Source organism: Hermetia illucens, chromosome 3 (genome assembly GCF_905115235.1).
Source record: "Hermetia illucens chromosome 3, iHerIll2.2.curated.20191125, whole genome shotgun sequence".
Classification (NCBI taxonomy): domain Eukaryota; kingdom Metazoa; phylum Arthropoda; class Insecta; order Diptera; family Stratiomyidae; genus Hermetia; species Hermetia illucens.
Window position 1 is genome coordinate 65,715,770 of NC_051851.1, and position 16,294 is coordinate 65,732,063.

Below are 16,294 nucleotides of genomic sequence, written 5' to 3' on the forward strand. Positions count from 1 at the left end.
ACGGAATCGTCCATCCTCGTGTAGGGGGCCAAAAATTTTTCGAAGGATTCTTCTCTCGAACGCGGCCAAAAGAGTCTTCGTTTCGTTTGACCAGTGCAATTCGATGTTGTCTGTTCTTTGGTTTTTGGGACTGAAGTTGCCACCATGTACTTCGGCTTGCCTTCATTAATGTGCAGCCCAAGATCTCGCGCCGCCTGCTCGATCTGGATGAAGGTACTGTACATCTCGGGATGTTCTTCCCATAATATTAATATCGTTAGCGTTGAGTGAACTTGCGTTGACATCTGCATCGCGCATCACTTTCTCCATGGCCAGGTTAAAGAGGATGCATGATAGGGCATACCCATATCGTAGACCGATGTTGACGTTGAATTGTCTGCTCTTATCTGGCCTCGCACATTGGTCAGAGTCAACCTAGTCAGTATTATCAAACTGTGTACAGTTTTACCCTGGCTATGCTGTCATAGGCGGCCTTAAAGTCAATGAAAAGATGATGCAACTGATGTCCAAATTCAAACTACAATATGTTGTAGTTGAAAAAAGGAAATTCTGCATGCAATTCAATGAATTTCTCCGTCGGCACGGATTAAAACAATAAAGAAAGAAATGGTTGGCATAACATGGAAACGCGAATACTACATGGTGGATCTGGAAGCTAACGCGGGCTCTGACAACGTCTTGTTTAGACGTTGATTGTGGAACCTGGTGTTGGGGATCATAATACCAGGTGTGAGAAGTTTGCGAATTTCTGTAGCTTCCATCATTTCGCCATTGTTGACACAGTGTTCAAGCATGGAGCTTGCCAAGACCTCAAAAAAAATTATAATCAGATGCTGGCTTGTATTCCATTTTGTATTGCGTCCGTTACTTCTCGCAGGATTAAAGAGCTTCAATACCCCCAAGTTCAATGCCGACCGATTGCGTGATTCAACGGTGCAAGAATTATCTTGCTGATATGGCAGGATATTAGTACAAGCAAGGTAATGATTCTATTAAGCTCCGTAGAAGACGCAGAACTTGGTTTTGGTACTTAAACCACAAAATCCACCCGGGGCGCCTCCTTCATATCGTCTTATCTGTCTTTTAGACATTATGGAAAAGATGTTGGAGGGGATGGTATATAACCTGCTGCTTCCGCTCATCGAGCTAGGGGGTGGTCTATCGGAGCAATAGCATGGGTTTCAGGGAGCTCGTTCTACGAGCATGCGATAGCAATGATCATGAGTTTGGGCTGGAAGTAACTCAGCCATTGATAAACGCTGTGCTGTGGTGACGCTAGATATCAGGAACGCCTTCAACTTCGCCAATTTCGGTTGGCTAAACTACTTGGCTCCATGATTCTTTGATGAAGTCGCCATGATTTAATGCACGGCGGGCCAGTACGTTTCGCACGCTGTTTTATAGGTGACGATGATTCCCAACACAGCAATCATCGGCCGATGCTGAGATGTGATTGTCTGGTCGACCTGCCTCTGGTGCGTATGCGGTGAAAAAATCAATAATACGATCACCTATTGTAATGGTAAGCAGCATCAGCCGCTCATCAAATTGCTGGACTTCTTCACGACATTATGGAAATCCGCTCAGATGGTAATACCAAAATCAGTGTGTGAGTGTGTGGGCTACCAAAACAGAAACGCTAATAGCAGCTTTTGGCAGCACACTATCGAGTTTCTTGGGGACTCGCTAAGTCTTTCCAGTGAGGGCTCCTTATGTAGCGTGCAGGCACGCCGTCCATTCCCATTTCTCGACATACGGAATAGATTTTTCTCACCTGCGTATATAGCGGGTGGTCATTTAACACTGAATTGAGTCTAGTGCCCCACTCGAATTTAGGACCTCCCTGTGGTATAACTAGGCAATTGCATGATTGCAAACATAATATTATGTTGACTATGTGGTGGTTCCGTTAAACGTTTCGTCAACATTCTACCAAATATTGCTCAGTAAGTTGGTCATCGTAGTTTATTATAGATAGCGATTAGTCTACTGATGCCGGTGGTCTGGGGATAACATCAGGGGATCGATTATCACTATGTGAAAAATGATATTCTGACGATCAATTGCGAAATTAATCCACAGGCCGCCTTCCGCAAACAAACACATAATATATGTATTTGTTTGTGCAAGGTTGCCGATTTTTGATAAACTGTCTGTTAAAATAAAGGACGCATTGTTTGCAGTCGCTACCCGTTTTGTTGCTGAATTTTCTTTTCTTTTTGATTCCTTTGAGTGGAGTTTGTGTGGTTTCAACAGTGGAGCAAAGCTTACTAACATTAAATTTAAAATGTCCGTTGTTCTGGTGCGCACTGAATTTAGATTTTCTACGCTTGTATAGTTGTCTACGAATCTTCTTCTTTCTCTTCCGCCTTTGTCTCGTTCACCAGTGGGGTCAGCTCGTTGTGATCGGCGTTGTCATTTGGTCCTATCAAATGATTGATATGAATGCAATAACGAGGCTTTGAAATCCCCTTCCAGCGAGTTCGATGTTCAGACCAATCTTGGCAAGTGAAACCTCGTTAGCGCTAATTTCGTAACCATACGTAACCATACCTCATTTCGGATGTGATCAAAAGGTGTTACGCCACTAGTCTAATGCAACACCTTCGTGTCCGTAACCACAACACGCCGTTCATTGTCGTTTACAGTCGGCCAACATTCAGAACCATGGAGGACCACACGGCGGACGACATTGCGGTAAATTTTAAATTTGAGACGTTCTTTGATACATCGTTCACAAAGAACACGAGTTGTGGAACGCCACTTAATTCAGGTTACGTTAATGCGTGAAGCAATTTCATAGCGCAGTTTTCCATCGGCTGATAGCATTGACTCGAGATACTTAAATCGCTCAGTGAATCGCGCTTAATTTATTTACGAATGTTAGCGAACGGTAAGCGTTCATAACATGTTTTATAAATTAAGAGTTTCTACTGGCATTCTAAATGTCAAATCTAAATTCAATCATTATTTGATACGAGTGAATAGCAGTCATTAAACACTACGTGAACTTTGTGTTTAAGAGGCGAACTTAAAGAAAACATATCGCTCGAAAATAATAACCACTACATAGAAAACGAATCTAGAGCCGGAAATTCAGTGCTTCAGATATGAAAAGTTTCACGATTTTTTATTGTTTGAAGTTTTAGGGATACAACCACTTTTCCTCGAAGAAAAATTTTTAATTTCTGAGGGAAGGGGGGTGAACTCACATGAAAAACTCAACTTTGACTTTCTGTAACTCTGCTCACAATACTCCGATTTACACAAAATTTTCCAGTATTTTAGCTTGTATATGACTTGTACTCGTAGGATACACTTAAGAGGCTTCCCTCAGTAAATATGGAAAATGTTATATTAACTTTTGGGAAGATATGGAACTTAATAACGATGCTTTGCCACAAACCTTAAAATGGGGGGAGCAATACCCATATTTTAAACGTGTAGTAAGGAAGCTGACAGGAATTGCGCTGAGAACGATTGGTTTGGCTAAAGTATTACAGCCGTGACTTCTTTCAAAGCCAAGCGAAGGAAATATGCTTCTCTGAAAGTGAGAGCTGAATGAGCAGATGAATGAGGATCATTCAGCAACTAAATCAAGTCTGATGAATCACAAAAATGTTAAATATATTCTTTTATCTAACAAGAAATTAAAACTGAATTATGAATCTATAATAAATGTAAGTTAGGCTTAATTAGCAGAGTTCGAAAGAGTAAGCTTGGTTCCAACTGGTAGTGGCCAATTAGTAAAAATTGCACCCTCCAATCTAGCCATAATGAAAATCACATGAAAATCACTGTACCAATCAGTGTAAAGTTCCAACCAAATACATCTCTAGGCAATTGTACACAATTTAACTTTAGCTCATGCTTCGCACCAACCTTTTCGTATGTACAACTAACAATTTATGATATATGACTTCCTTACGAATTATTCAGGGAGAACAGAAGCTGCGCTGCTTCTTTAACTTGGACTTCGCATCTCTTATCATACTTCACATTCATATTCGAGCACTTAGCACGCTTTGGTGCCCTCCTAAGTAAATTGTAATACTTTTTTTATAATTTTCACTTACAGATGCACCAGCTTGTGCCTCAGAGAGTACGAGTACTACCACTAGAACGCGCCACCACAAATGGGACCACTATGGAATTGTTTAATCAAATGTGAGGTTTGAACTCGAACTCGGACTCCATATATGATGACACTATACGAATGATGATCATTGCGGAGATCATCATCAGAAGCATCTCACGAGGGCTACATGAATGATAGGAAAAAAGCTGACAGGCCGCCGTTGACCGCTTCTTTAATTTGTCGCACTAAATTTTCACGCACCGAAACGGCAATTCACATTTCAAGAAGGAAACACTTAAGGAGGTCTGATTGTCTTCAATTTGTCGGAATTACTTGGTATGACTTCTTGAATATTTTCAACCGCTACGCTTACGCTGAACTGCGTCGCATCTTGCTGAAAAGTGTGCAAAGATCGCGGAGATGGCACAGCATGATCGCAAAAATTTCAACTTTCAGCAAGCATCATATCCATGAATGAATAACAACACCACCCATCAATCCATACAAGATGCATATATTCATATTTCTCCATAAGATTTATGATTTACTTGACATTATGCATGAACCTACAGCCATAGTGCCTTGAGCAAATGCAGCACTGGTTGCTATAGGCAGGAGATGCGACAATTTTTTTGCTAACCAATTCTGAATGACTTAAAAATGTAAGGAAAAAAATAGTCTACTTACCCCTTTTACGATGTCTGGTCGAAACTACGGCCGGAGGTCTTGGAGCAGGCATTTTCGGTACTTCATCCGAAATAAGACCACATGTGGACCCGTGGTCACGGCTACTGAAATTACCAGCAGAATGACGACGAAGACCGTTCGTTCCACTGTATTTGTCGGGAAGCGTTCGAGACATTTGATGTCTGCACGAGAGTAAGTTAGAATAAAATGAATGAGAAATTAAGAAACGGTTCATAGACTGCAAAAGACAATTTCAATTTGTAGACAAAAATTAATTCATTTAGGAAAACTTGTGTTAAGTAGTCAAATGAAATTGACACTAATTCCAGAGGAGTGCAAAGTAAACCAACAAGTTGGATACATCTAAGAAACTACACACAAAACCTATTTCCCTTTTCGAACAATTTATCCATTTACATACAATTTATAAATTCCTTAAATGAATCCAATGTATGTCCACTACCAATCAATAGCATCACTTTCGAAATGGTTGCAAAAAATAAAGGTTGTTACCTTGGTGGCTGGCAGAAAACATCGTCATTATCGTGGTAGCTTACTGATTCGTTATACGACCCCAAACGTTCACGATACTGTGCGAAGTTACTCCTCCTCAATGTGGCCGAGTTAAAATTAATAGTATGTACTTCAAAGGTCTGTATAAAAAAAAAATACATGAATCGTACAAGGATCTAAAAATTGATTTCTGCATGGCTTACCGGTGAACACAATGGACTAGATGCTAACGATCCCAGACTTCCTCTGGGACTTCCCAATACAGACGCATCAGATATCAACGTTGCTGAATTAATACCTCTACACTTTGTCGGTGTTGTTATTTTACTACAATTACCACTGCTTCCCTTCGAATTGCGTCTTTTGAAAAACGAAAAGCCTTTACTGTTCGAGTCGGGAGTTTGTGGTGATTTTTCATTGTAGAAGTAATATGGGTTATCTGAAAAGAGAGGAAGGAAAGTATGATAGTTTGAACATGAATGACTGAAGATAAATAAATAGTGAACAGATTTAAGAAGGCTACGGCAATCAAATAACATTATTTCTGTTTCTACATAAAACTAGCAACAAAACTATTTCAGCATTCCTTCGCCATCAGACTAATGATACTTAGTCGCTCCCAAATGTCAAGCTAAGTTTAAAGAAGATCTCTGACACAATTTGCCCTTCAGGATACATCGATTAATAATAATCACTTGACTCAAACTCAAAGTTAGCGCTCAAACTTTTTCTACGTAAGTATATCGAAACCCAAAACCTAACGAGTATAACTTCTCTCCTTGCTAGCTAAAATGTTTTTAACAATATTTCAAGGAATTCATAAAACATTATAGCACGGTTCTAATAGAATTTTATGACCCGATGCGAACGACTGCGGTGAAAAGCATCCTCCAAAAGACCTCCGCATTCAACTTCGCTTAGGATGTGCATCCAGCTGTTCTTATTGCTCCCTTAGCGTAGGATTTTTTCCTAAACTACTATTTTCTAATTCTCTAGTCTCTGAATTCCACATTAACATCTCTACTTAGCTAGATTGATAACGTGGGCAACTCTCTTTTCAAAACTATTTGTAAATATTTTTTGCTATCACTTATATACCTAAACTTCTTATACGTGGTTAATATCATCTGTTAATCACATTCTCGTGTTAAAATAGGGTTCACCACATGCTGAAGTGGATGAAGATCCACATTGTGGTCGGGCAGAACTCGATTAAGGCAAGATGCCTTCGAGGATGTCAACAGAAAGCAAGACCCTTTACAATGGCTCCTAGTGGATATAAATATCTTTGCGCAAGCATTTGGAGACGATCTAGCCTTAGTAATGATCGTACTCTAATTGTGTAACTCTGCAGAAATCCACATTCAGTGCAAACATAGGTTTGGCAATGCTCCCTACTTTATTAAAGGTGGAAATCCAGCTGGTGCAAACAATCAGCTGTTTTACATCTCGACTTCAAATCTGCGTAAAAAAATTATATTCAGAAATCATATGAGATATCCTGCAGATTGCTCTGTTGCTGTAGTTCTAAGAAAGATAAGCCTGAAGACCTTCACCACAACGAGTTGATCGGAGTTTATGTATGCATACATTGTCTGTTGGCTGAGTCCTAAATTCTGTTAACAGCAAAAAACTGTTGGCACATATGACGCCCAGATATTATTGAAAATCTTTTTTATTTTTCATATACCAAGGTGCATCGCTGATACTACGGATTCCTGCATTGGGCTCTCTGTGGCAACTTGATATTGAATTTGCACGCTGAATTCCGCAAGTATGTAACTTTGTAGAGCAGGCGCTCGTACTCGAGTCCCAGCTTAGAGTTTTTATTTAGAAGCCAGGACATATTTTTTGTTCTCAGCTTGCAATGCTTTCACTTCAATGTGTTTTCTAAAGTTAATCGCCTATCCAGATGCAAACCGAGATACTTTACCGTATTCTGTTGAGGGATAATTACACCATTGATTGAGACCTTAGCGCAGTTTTGTCGGTTCAGAGTAAAAGCGACACGACAGCACTTGGTTTCACTCACGCGGATTTTCCATTTTGTAAACCACCTTTCAATTCGTCTTAGGTGCATTTCCAAGGTTTTTACACCACACCTGAGGATCGGTGTGGATACTTAAAATGGCAGTATCAACGTCGAGGGCTATTAGGTTATGGACAGTTGGTAGATCCGAGGTATAAATGAAATAGAGTGTCGGTCCAAGAATACTGTCTTGAAGGACCCCGCTTGAATGTTGTAATCGCGACGTGAAGCTCTTTTATGTCACCCTGAGTTTGTGCTCCAAAAGAAAAGATTCTAAAATTTCATGGAGTTGTACTGGAAGTAGCTTCTTTATTTTAAAAATCAGAGCATTGCGCCACACTTTGTGGAAGGCTTGCGCCACATTCAAAAGAACCGGTGAGCAATACTTTCTATTCTCGAGGGCACTCTATTTCTTAAAAACGATCCTGTGAACTTGTTCGATTGTACTCACGATTCTCTCCAAAACCAAACTAGTGTTGAAGTGTCACTTTGTTTTCCACCAGTTATGGTGAGATTTGGAAAGTAGTAATTTTTCGAACACCTTTGAGAGGATGTGTAACAGACTGATGGAGCTGTATTATTAACCTGTGTTTGGTCCTTCCCACATTTACCAATCATTGTCATTTCTGAAACCTTCCAAGCTTTGGGGAAATAGACAAGACGTAGGATTGTGTTGGATATGTGCAGTGTCGTTGGAAGCGGGGAAAAATTATGACATTAAAAAATGTGGTTAAAGGGTACTATTGGTACTTTTATATGCGCGTACTTTTGTTAAAAAAAAAATATTGTCACCTCTGCTGCTGTTGTATTTTATGAAATACCTAATATTTATCCTGTAATGTGCCTACCAATATTGTTGATGCGCTGTAAGGAGGGAGCAGGTTGAAGAGCGTGCATCTAAACAAGTATGAGACAATACAATAAAACGACCAAAACACTTATTCCGGCATAATACAAATAACACGAGAAAAGCAGCAATAGTATTGGCACAACAAGAAAATGAACGGTCTTAAAAGAAAATCAACCATTTCATTTCAATTTTTATGTTACGTATGTAATTAAAGCTGTAAGGCAACGATGAATCAAACTGGAATCACATCGAAGAGAATTTTCTTCCCAACCTCTTACAATGCCTTTTGGAAATCATTTTTTCTATATCTCAGGTGTAGTTTTGCAGCAAATTAAAACACAACGTATTGCAGTATACTTTGTTTTCATGTTCTAGTCAATAAATACCATTCTATTCACTCTGGTCTTTTTGAAGGCCCAATTTCACTGACTTCCGGTATTATGCTTGACACTTGCATATATGTCACGAGTTTTAAGTTCCGCATTGGATGTATTCACTTCGGCCATACCGCAAAACTAAATATCCAATATTTTTACAGGACGCTTTTTCACAAAGGCAGACTGTATTATCTTCTTCCAATGTCGTGGCGCATTTAAACGAACTTTTATGTGAATGACATTGCATTATTTTCGAAAAGCTAGCTTCCGCACCTGAACTAATAATTTGTTTTCTCAATTAGATTTAGAGCTCTTTGACGATGTGACTACAGGTAGCGTAACATTACCAGTTTAACTTTTCGGTCATTTTGTCATTCTGCATAATGTGATGTTGCCAAATATTAACTTCTTCTGGGTTTCTGTTAAAAAGTAGTGATAAGTACCTATTTAACTAAAAAAATACTGAGAAATGAGAAAAAATAATAAGGTACTGATAAGCTTTAGAAATGACTAAATTTAGTACTTTTGATAGTAGCAAGCCAACAAAGTAGGTCAGAGTACAGACGGAGAAACACCCCAAACTCTAGCCGAAAAAGTCGGCACCCCAAAGACTATTGGACTTCAACCTCAAAACAAGCACCAGACACACTCATAAAAACGTGAAGACCATGAACGAAAAGACAAGAAGATTTGTTGTGAAAGGTGGGATAGGAATGAAGTAAAATATAAAGGGATAAAGACCTATAAAATTAGAAAATGAGAGGAAGTTTAGGGTTTAATGGCATTCCTAACCGGTAAGCCGAATATCAAGTTTGGAGTCGGAATAATCTGTTTTCCTGAGTTTCATTTCCCTAGAGCAAAGACCCTACATTGGGCGCTATTTGTGACAACTCCTCCGTGAGCGGACATCGTCAAATCACCGGGAGGATCACAACCAGATGTTCAAGTAATTGAGTTTTCGGTGACCGATGTTTGGGGAGACTTTGAGCCGTATCTATAAAACCAATTACCATGAGGAAATTTCCGCTGAAGGCTAGTTCACGAAAATCACAGACAGCAAATCAGAAAATTACGAACAGTTTAGACCAAAGTCGAGTCTCCTTTCTTCAGAAGTGTACAAGCTGAATTCGGGGGAAATGGAAAATGTAGTAAAAGGATGAACATAAAATAATTTTATTAACATTAAAAGCCGAGAATTATTACGAAGAAATTTCAAGATGCACTTGTAAGTATCAAGAGTCTACATTTGCACATTTCAAGCCCCTTGACGAAAGACGGTGTACGATTAACTGTAATGGCCACCTTCAAGTTTTTTACAATGATGTTTCTTCAAATGTGTTGAAATAGTGCTATTCAAACATTCCATGACTCGGATTAAATTTGACCAGTAGGTACAATACCACTTTTCAGGGCCTTACGATTAGTGCAATAAAAGAGCCCTAAAGTTAACTGAAAATGATAAAGATTGGCGTTAAACTAAGGAGGACATGAGGATGGGAGGATATAATAATACATACGTTTTAACCATCTCTATTCATCTCTCCTCAATGAGGGCTAATTAAAGCATACTCCCTCATAGATATATATTTTAAAATTAAGCCCCGGATCCAAAGCAAATGTGTGTCACAAAGTTAGTCTAAAATTATTGAGAAAAATTTTGGCCAACAAGTGAGTACAATTTTTCAACTTTCTCTCAACCAAAACTCATCGGTTAACAAACTACTCCACTTTATCAATGAATAACGTAACTTTGGATTCAAAGCAACAATCTTTTGAGAGAAAGAAAGAATAACAAAAGGAGAAAATGGACACGATGGCTATAATACAAAGAATCAAATCTTTTTAAAGAAAGTTAAAAAGGAACATGATAACCCTAAGGCTCACCAAAAATACCAACAAAGGAAAGGGTGATAAAAATAAATTATGAGAGGCCTGAAAAAGAAGCGTTTTGAAGAAAACTGAGGGACATAAGATGAGGAAAAGAAAAACAAAAGTAGTCAAGAAAGCCGAGGTAAAAGTGATATAGAATTATGGAGTATGTCTGAAGACCAGTTTACGACAGAACAGCTATCACCACGGAACAAAGCCCTTAATTATGTCAGAAGGGCCCGAATCATCAATTAGGAAAAAACCATCATCAACATCGAAAATCAGAGTCAAATACGAACAAAACCAAGAAAAGTAAACAAAGGGGGCACAATCGCCACCTACTAAAATCTACTTAATAGAAGTTGCAGGGAAAAAATTAATTTACTAACTATCCAGATGGCTCAGTGATTAGAGTGCTAGGCTGTCGCACGGAAGATCGCGGTCCAAATCTCACTGCTGGTTAAGGGATTTGTAGAGCGGGAGAACTTAAAGGGTATTTCACCGAGGGATTCGTATCCTAGTATACAATATACTATACAAATAAACTTCCTCTTTCGGAAGAAGTCACGAGTACTATGCTGAGAAATAAACTCGATGGTAGCGAAATACAACACTTCGTTGAGTCAGGTATAGACAACTGTAGTGTAATTACTAATGTGCAATTATATCGTGATCAATAATGCTCTGAAAGTCGAACTTAAAAGGTAGCGCTTGTGCAGTGCATCGGCCCAGCCTCAAACCTGAAAAAAAGCTGAAAGGTGAAGAATGTTAGTACCACAGTTCAACGAATACTAAACGGACAATTCCATATATGCACGTCGTATCACGATATCCAAAATATGCTACAGGGCAGGACTGTCATTACTCCTCTACAAAGCAAAAGGAGGAAAAGCAAGAAAATTACGTCCTAAATAAAGCAACAAGAAAAACAAATGGATTTCAGAGATACCATCACTATCGCAACATTAAATATTTTTAAAATAGAGAAGAAGGAAACAAATAAATGAGTAACAGAAGCGCATTCACAGATAACCCAAAAAAAACCTATTAAAAAACAAGAATTCTACTATAAATGAAACTGAAGTCAATCAACTAAAAGGTAATACAAAAAGAAATGATTATTCAATATCACTTGCCTAGAGTGCATGATGTTATATTTTTCATATATGTATAGTTTCTGTTGTTCCATAAATAGGGTCAACACGTTACCCATACTTACACACGATTGTTGTCGGTTTTTTTTAAATATGCTTAAGTTCTCTTCAGGACTTTCTGAAAACCTTGCACTCTTTCTCCTTTCCTCTACTTGAGTCCTCAATTTTAGGTCCATTTGATCAAGGAAATGCGTACGTCAACCAAAAAGGTTTATTCATACCCAAGTAATGAATTTGACATTACTCAAACATAAGGAGCGAAAATAGACATTTAAAGAAACATCCGGGTGTAAAATATTACTATTTTAGCTACATTTTTGGCAAACAGCTTTTATGTATTTTCAGTGTTACTAAATACAATTGTAAACGCTGTTTCCATCACTAAGCAAGTATTTTTTATTTGGCAAATTCTAATATTTCGTAAACGACTTGTTCCCTTCTTCAGTGCGAGGTGACATCTTGTAACTACTGGCACTTACTAAATGAAAAATACGGAAACGGTGTTCAAAATTGGAATGACAAGCTATTGTTCAAAAATTTATTAGTTTCTTACTCATACAACATTAGTTTATTTCTTCTACAACATAAGCTAAGCTAAACAAGCTAATTAATCCTTATTTTCAAATTGAGAGCCATCATGAAGAAATTCATCACCAACCTAATTTCTGAACTCAAAGACTCAACGTTTTTTACTTTGGTATCCGTCAAATATGTCAACCACAATATTAATACTACACTGAAAATAATTTATCTTAGATAATCAATAGAATGGAATCGGATTCAATACAGTTTGTTTGGCCAGTCTGTCATGGATGCGTCTTAAACTTGGGGATGAGTTCACTTCTATACGTTCCTACTTTCCTCTTGCATACGTAAAAAGGAAGACCTCTGCAAACAAAATTAACATTTTTTTTTTTGTTTTTCCTGAAGGAAATGGGAACTTTGGTGCAACTCGATGATGCCGCCTAAAATTTGATACTAAGAATTCATAAAAAAGTTCGAAATGAAGAAAATATATGCTGACAAAAGACATCGATATGAACTAGCTTCTATGTTCTGCATTCCGGTTCAGAAGAAAATAATAAGGAGGACTCTCGGAAACAGCGATACAATTGGAGCGATACTAAGGAAACAACTTCATTCGAAAGAATCAATACTGCGAAACTTATCCAACTATGGTCAGCGTCATCATCAACGGCGCAACAACCGGTATCCGGTCTAGGGCTGCCTTAATAAGGAACTCCAGACATCCCGGTTTTGCGCCGAGGTCCACCAATTCGATATCCCTCAAAGCCGTCTCGCATCCTGACCTACGCTGTTGCTCCATCTTAGGCAGGGTCTGCCTCATCTTCTTTTCCTACCATAGATATTGCCCTTATAGACTTTCCGGGCTGGATCAGCCTCATCCATACGGATTAAGTGACCCGCCCACCGTAACCTATTGAGCCAAATTTTATCAACCTGACGGTCATGGTATCGCTCATAGATTTCGCCGTTATGTAGGCTACGGAATCGTCAATCTTCATATAGGGGGTCAAAAATTCTTCGGAGGATTCTTCTCTCGAACGCGGCCAAGAGTTCGCAATTTTTCTTGCTAAGAATCCAAGTTTCCGAGGAATACATGAGTAGCTTTGACCCTATGATGAGACGTTTCGAGCGGAAAAGTTTTTATAACCTAAAATAGACTCTGTTGGCTGACAACAACCGTGCGCGGATTTCATCATCGTAGCTGTTATCGGTTGTGATTTTCGACCTTAGATAGGAGAAATTATCAAAGGTCTCAAAGTTGTAGTCTCCTATCTTTATTCTTCCCGTTTGACCAGTGCGGTTTGATGTTGTAGGTTGGTTGGTTCTTGTTGCTTACGTTGCCACCATATACTTTGTCTTGCCTTCATTGATGTGCAGCCCAAGATCTCTCAACTATCGTCATGAATACAGGAAATGGTGCTCACTTTCAGAGGAATTGGAACGCGAACGCGAATCAGAATCAATAGCATTCCAGCAGAGATTCTGAAAAATTATAGTACAAGTCTTGGAAAACAAGATTCTGGGCTAACTTACGCCATTTAATGGCAACTTCCTAGGAAAATACCAAGATGAATTTACAATAGTCCAAACATATTTAGTTAGACAGTCCCTAGACAGCGGGCATACGATAGTATGAACGGAACATTTTATGCAAAATAATGCTCGAACTTGAAATATCGCATCAAAGAGAATCCCAGCATTAAAATTTATACAGGCCTAAAAAGGTGATGGTCTCGAGCTCATATTCTTCAATCTGGACAAGGTATCCTATTGTTTAAGTATAAATAAATAGTTACATATACTGATGACATAAACACCATGGTACGTTCCATACCAGACGCCAAAAAATGTTTCTGGACCTGAGGTCAACATTAAAAGGTATCATCCTGACGGTTAGTAAATAATAATAATAATCGTTGGCCCAACAATTCAATTGGATCAGGGCCTTGAAGTGTGTTAGGGCACTTCATTTAAGATCGTAACGGATTATAGTACCAGGATTATAGTACCCTGTAAGAGGCAATGTGGTCAGCATTGCAGTCGTCCGTGATTATTACTCCCATTTGACACAAAACACTCATTCACAGCTGAGTCGACTGGTATCCGACATCACGTCACAATAGAAATCCCACTGCCACCAGTGAGATTTAAGCAGTGATCTTCCGTACAACAGCCTAGGACCAATAAAGCTAGACCAGAATACATTATGCAAACAAGAAAGATATAAATTATGACAATGAAAGACCATTACTTGCTCTATTTCCTTTGAACTCTTTCGTTTATCTTGGTGGAAAAGAAACTAGTTTATATTCTCTTAGCAAATAAGGCGTCTTGTTCAGTTACTCGTTGATAAAACTGGATAACGATTAGATTCGCTTGTACAGAATCTAAATTTGTTCAACTACGTATGCCGATCGATGTTTTCGAACGTCATATGCTACAAGGCATATTAGGACCGATAAAGAAAGACATTAAATGAAAAATTAAATACAATCATGAGCTGCATAAAACACAACGAAGAACTGACTGTATTGATCATAGTCTAAGAAGAATCCTGTGAAAAGAATGGCGTAGACAACAAAGCCCAAGTGCAATATGAAAGGCCGATCATCCGGGGAATCCCGACAGGAAAGCCTTCAAATCGCTAGAAGGACGCGGTCATTAGTCCGAGACAGAAGTGAAATTGTACTGGCTCTATTTAAGTTTGACGATAAAAGAGTATCCTGACAATGCAAGTATAGGGCAATCACCAAAATATGTCCCAATTATCGATTCAGTTCGTGAGTGAGTCAAGATAGAGCTGTTCATAGTAAATATTAAAAGGCGCTTTCTGGATTACCTGACAAATTTTCTTCCTAAGCTTCTACCAGCAAAAACTCGAATTTTGGTTTCATGTTAGTTATGTTATGTGAACCTAAAAGATCGATATCTTTTGCCAATAATAGATAAATGCCATGAAGATGGAATGTTTGAAGTGTAAGCCGAATATCCTTAAACTATCTGTAAGGCTCTTGTTGGTAATTATGTAGGTAAATCTTACTTTCAGTCCAATTTGACTCTAAAGACCAATAGTCAAAAGGTAAATACTGTTAACCATTTCCCATAGAAAACCTTCCATCTGACCATAACTTGTTGCATTCCCTTTTGCAACACGTCCTTTCTACCACTAACATTGAAAAGCACATCGTTTTCACACTATATGTACAATATAATGCCATTATTAAACTATCATCCTCAAATTTTTTGTTCTATTCAACATAAATTTCAGAACTTTTAACCCATGGAAAACTTTTCTCGCCTAATTTACCCTTAATTAACTAAAGTGCTCCTTCTCTCACTTTGAAATGTTCCTTGGAAAGTTTTAGGAAGATATTAATTATAATTCTGAGTAAAACTTGGAGATGTAGCTCGTTAATCCTTATTTCCAGGATGATAGCAAAAGATATATGCTCCTTGCTTCACCAGAAACACATAAATGAGGATGATAGAAAACTTTAAAACAGAAAGTGAGATAAGTAATAATGAAGTTAGAAGTGAGAAGAAACGTTTATGTGCATAAGTAATCTGATAATCTGGGGAAGAAAATATTCTCTTTATTTTTGCAGTATAATCAGTTGCAGCGCTGAAAAGTGTATTTTGTATTAACCGCTACCATTTGTGATATACATCGAATTGCATAAGTATCATATTGCCAAGCAAATATTACCTGAAATCAATGAATTTTCCGTGTTGACATACATTTTCGTGGTCATATTGGCTAACAATCCAATTTAATCTAAGAGTCAATAGAATCGGAGAATCAAATCCTAAACAAACATTGTCCGGCACGAGTATGTCGCAATCCCATTAATCACAAAACTAAATAGTTACAAGCAACCACCTTCTACATATATACGAAAAAACCATCGACGCACAATAAGTTCAATTTCAGCACTAGGACTTGAAGTCCTTCGAGTTTCAAATATTCACCAATTTTTTATCTTTCTTGGATTTCCTTTCAGAAAAGGAGGCCGTACGAGTAGACGCAGATTTTTTATATTATAGGTTCGAGGGAATGTGTCTGATTTGAATTTAGATAATACGTGCACTTCCACCTACAACCGACACATCTCACAATCAACTCCGAACTGTATGTTTACATATATCATCCGAGATTTTTCCATAAAGAAGCTCGCGGTCGCGTCTTCCCGATTCATTGAATGAATGTGA

The 16,294-nt window shown here is 38.3% G+C and overlaps 1 protein-coding gene across 6 annotated transcripts in view; it reads right to left on the reverse strand.

Annotated features, from left to right (window-relative positions):
* The window catches only part of LOC119651770 (phosphoinositide 3-kinase adapter protein 1), a 113,258-nt gene that overhangs the window by 55,058 nt on the left and 41,906 nt on the right, over window positions 1-16,294 (reverse strand). For 3 of the 6 annotated variants that reach the window (XM_038055514.1, XM_038055513.1, XM_038055512.1), the window contains 3 exons: window positions 5,482-5,717; window positions 5,279-5,418; window positions 4,766-4,947 (listed from right to left, as the gene is read on the reverse strand). In XM_038055514.1, coding sequence (XP_037911442.1) covers window positions 4,766-4,947; window positions 5,279-5,418; window positions 5,482-5,717 — 558 coding nt within the window. Of the gene's footprint in view, window positions 1-3,928; window positions 3,949-4,076; window positions 4,270-4,765; window positions 4,948-5,278; window positions 5,419-5,481; window positions 5,718-15,791; window positions 16,243-16,294 lie in introns of those variants that run through there. The other 3 variants (XM_038055511.1, XM_038055521.1, XM_038055522.1) reach the window with 3 other exon arrangements.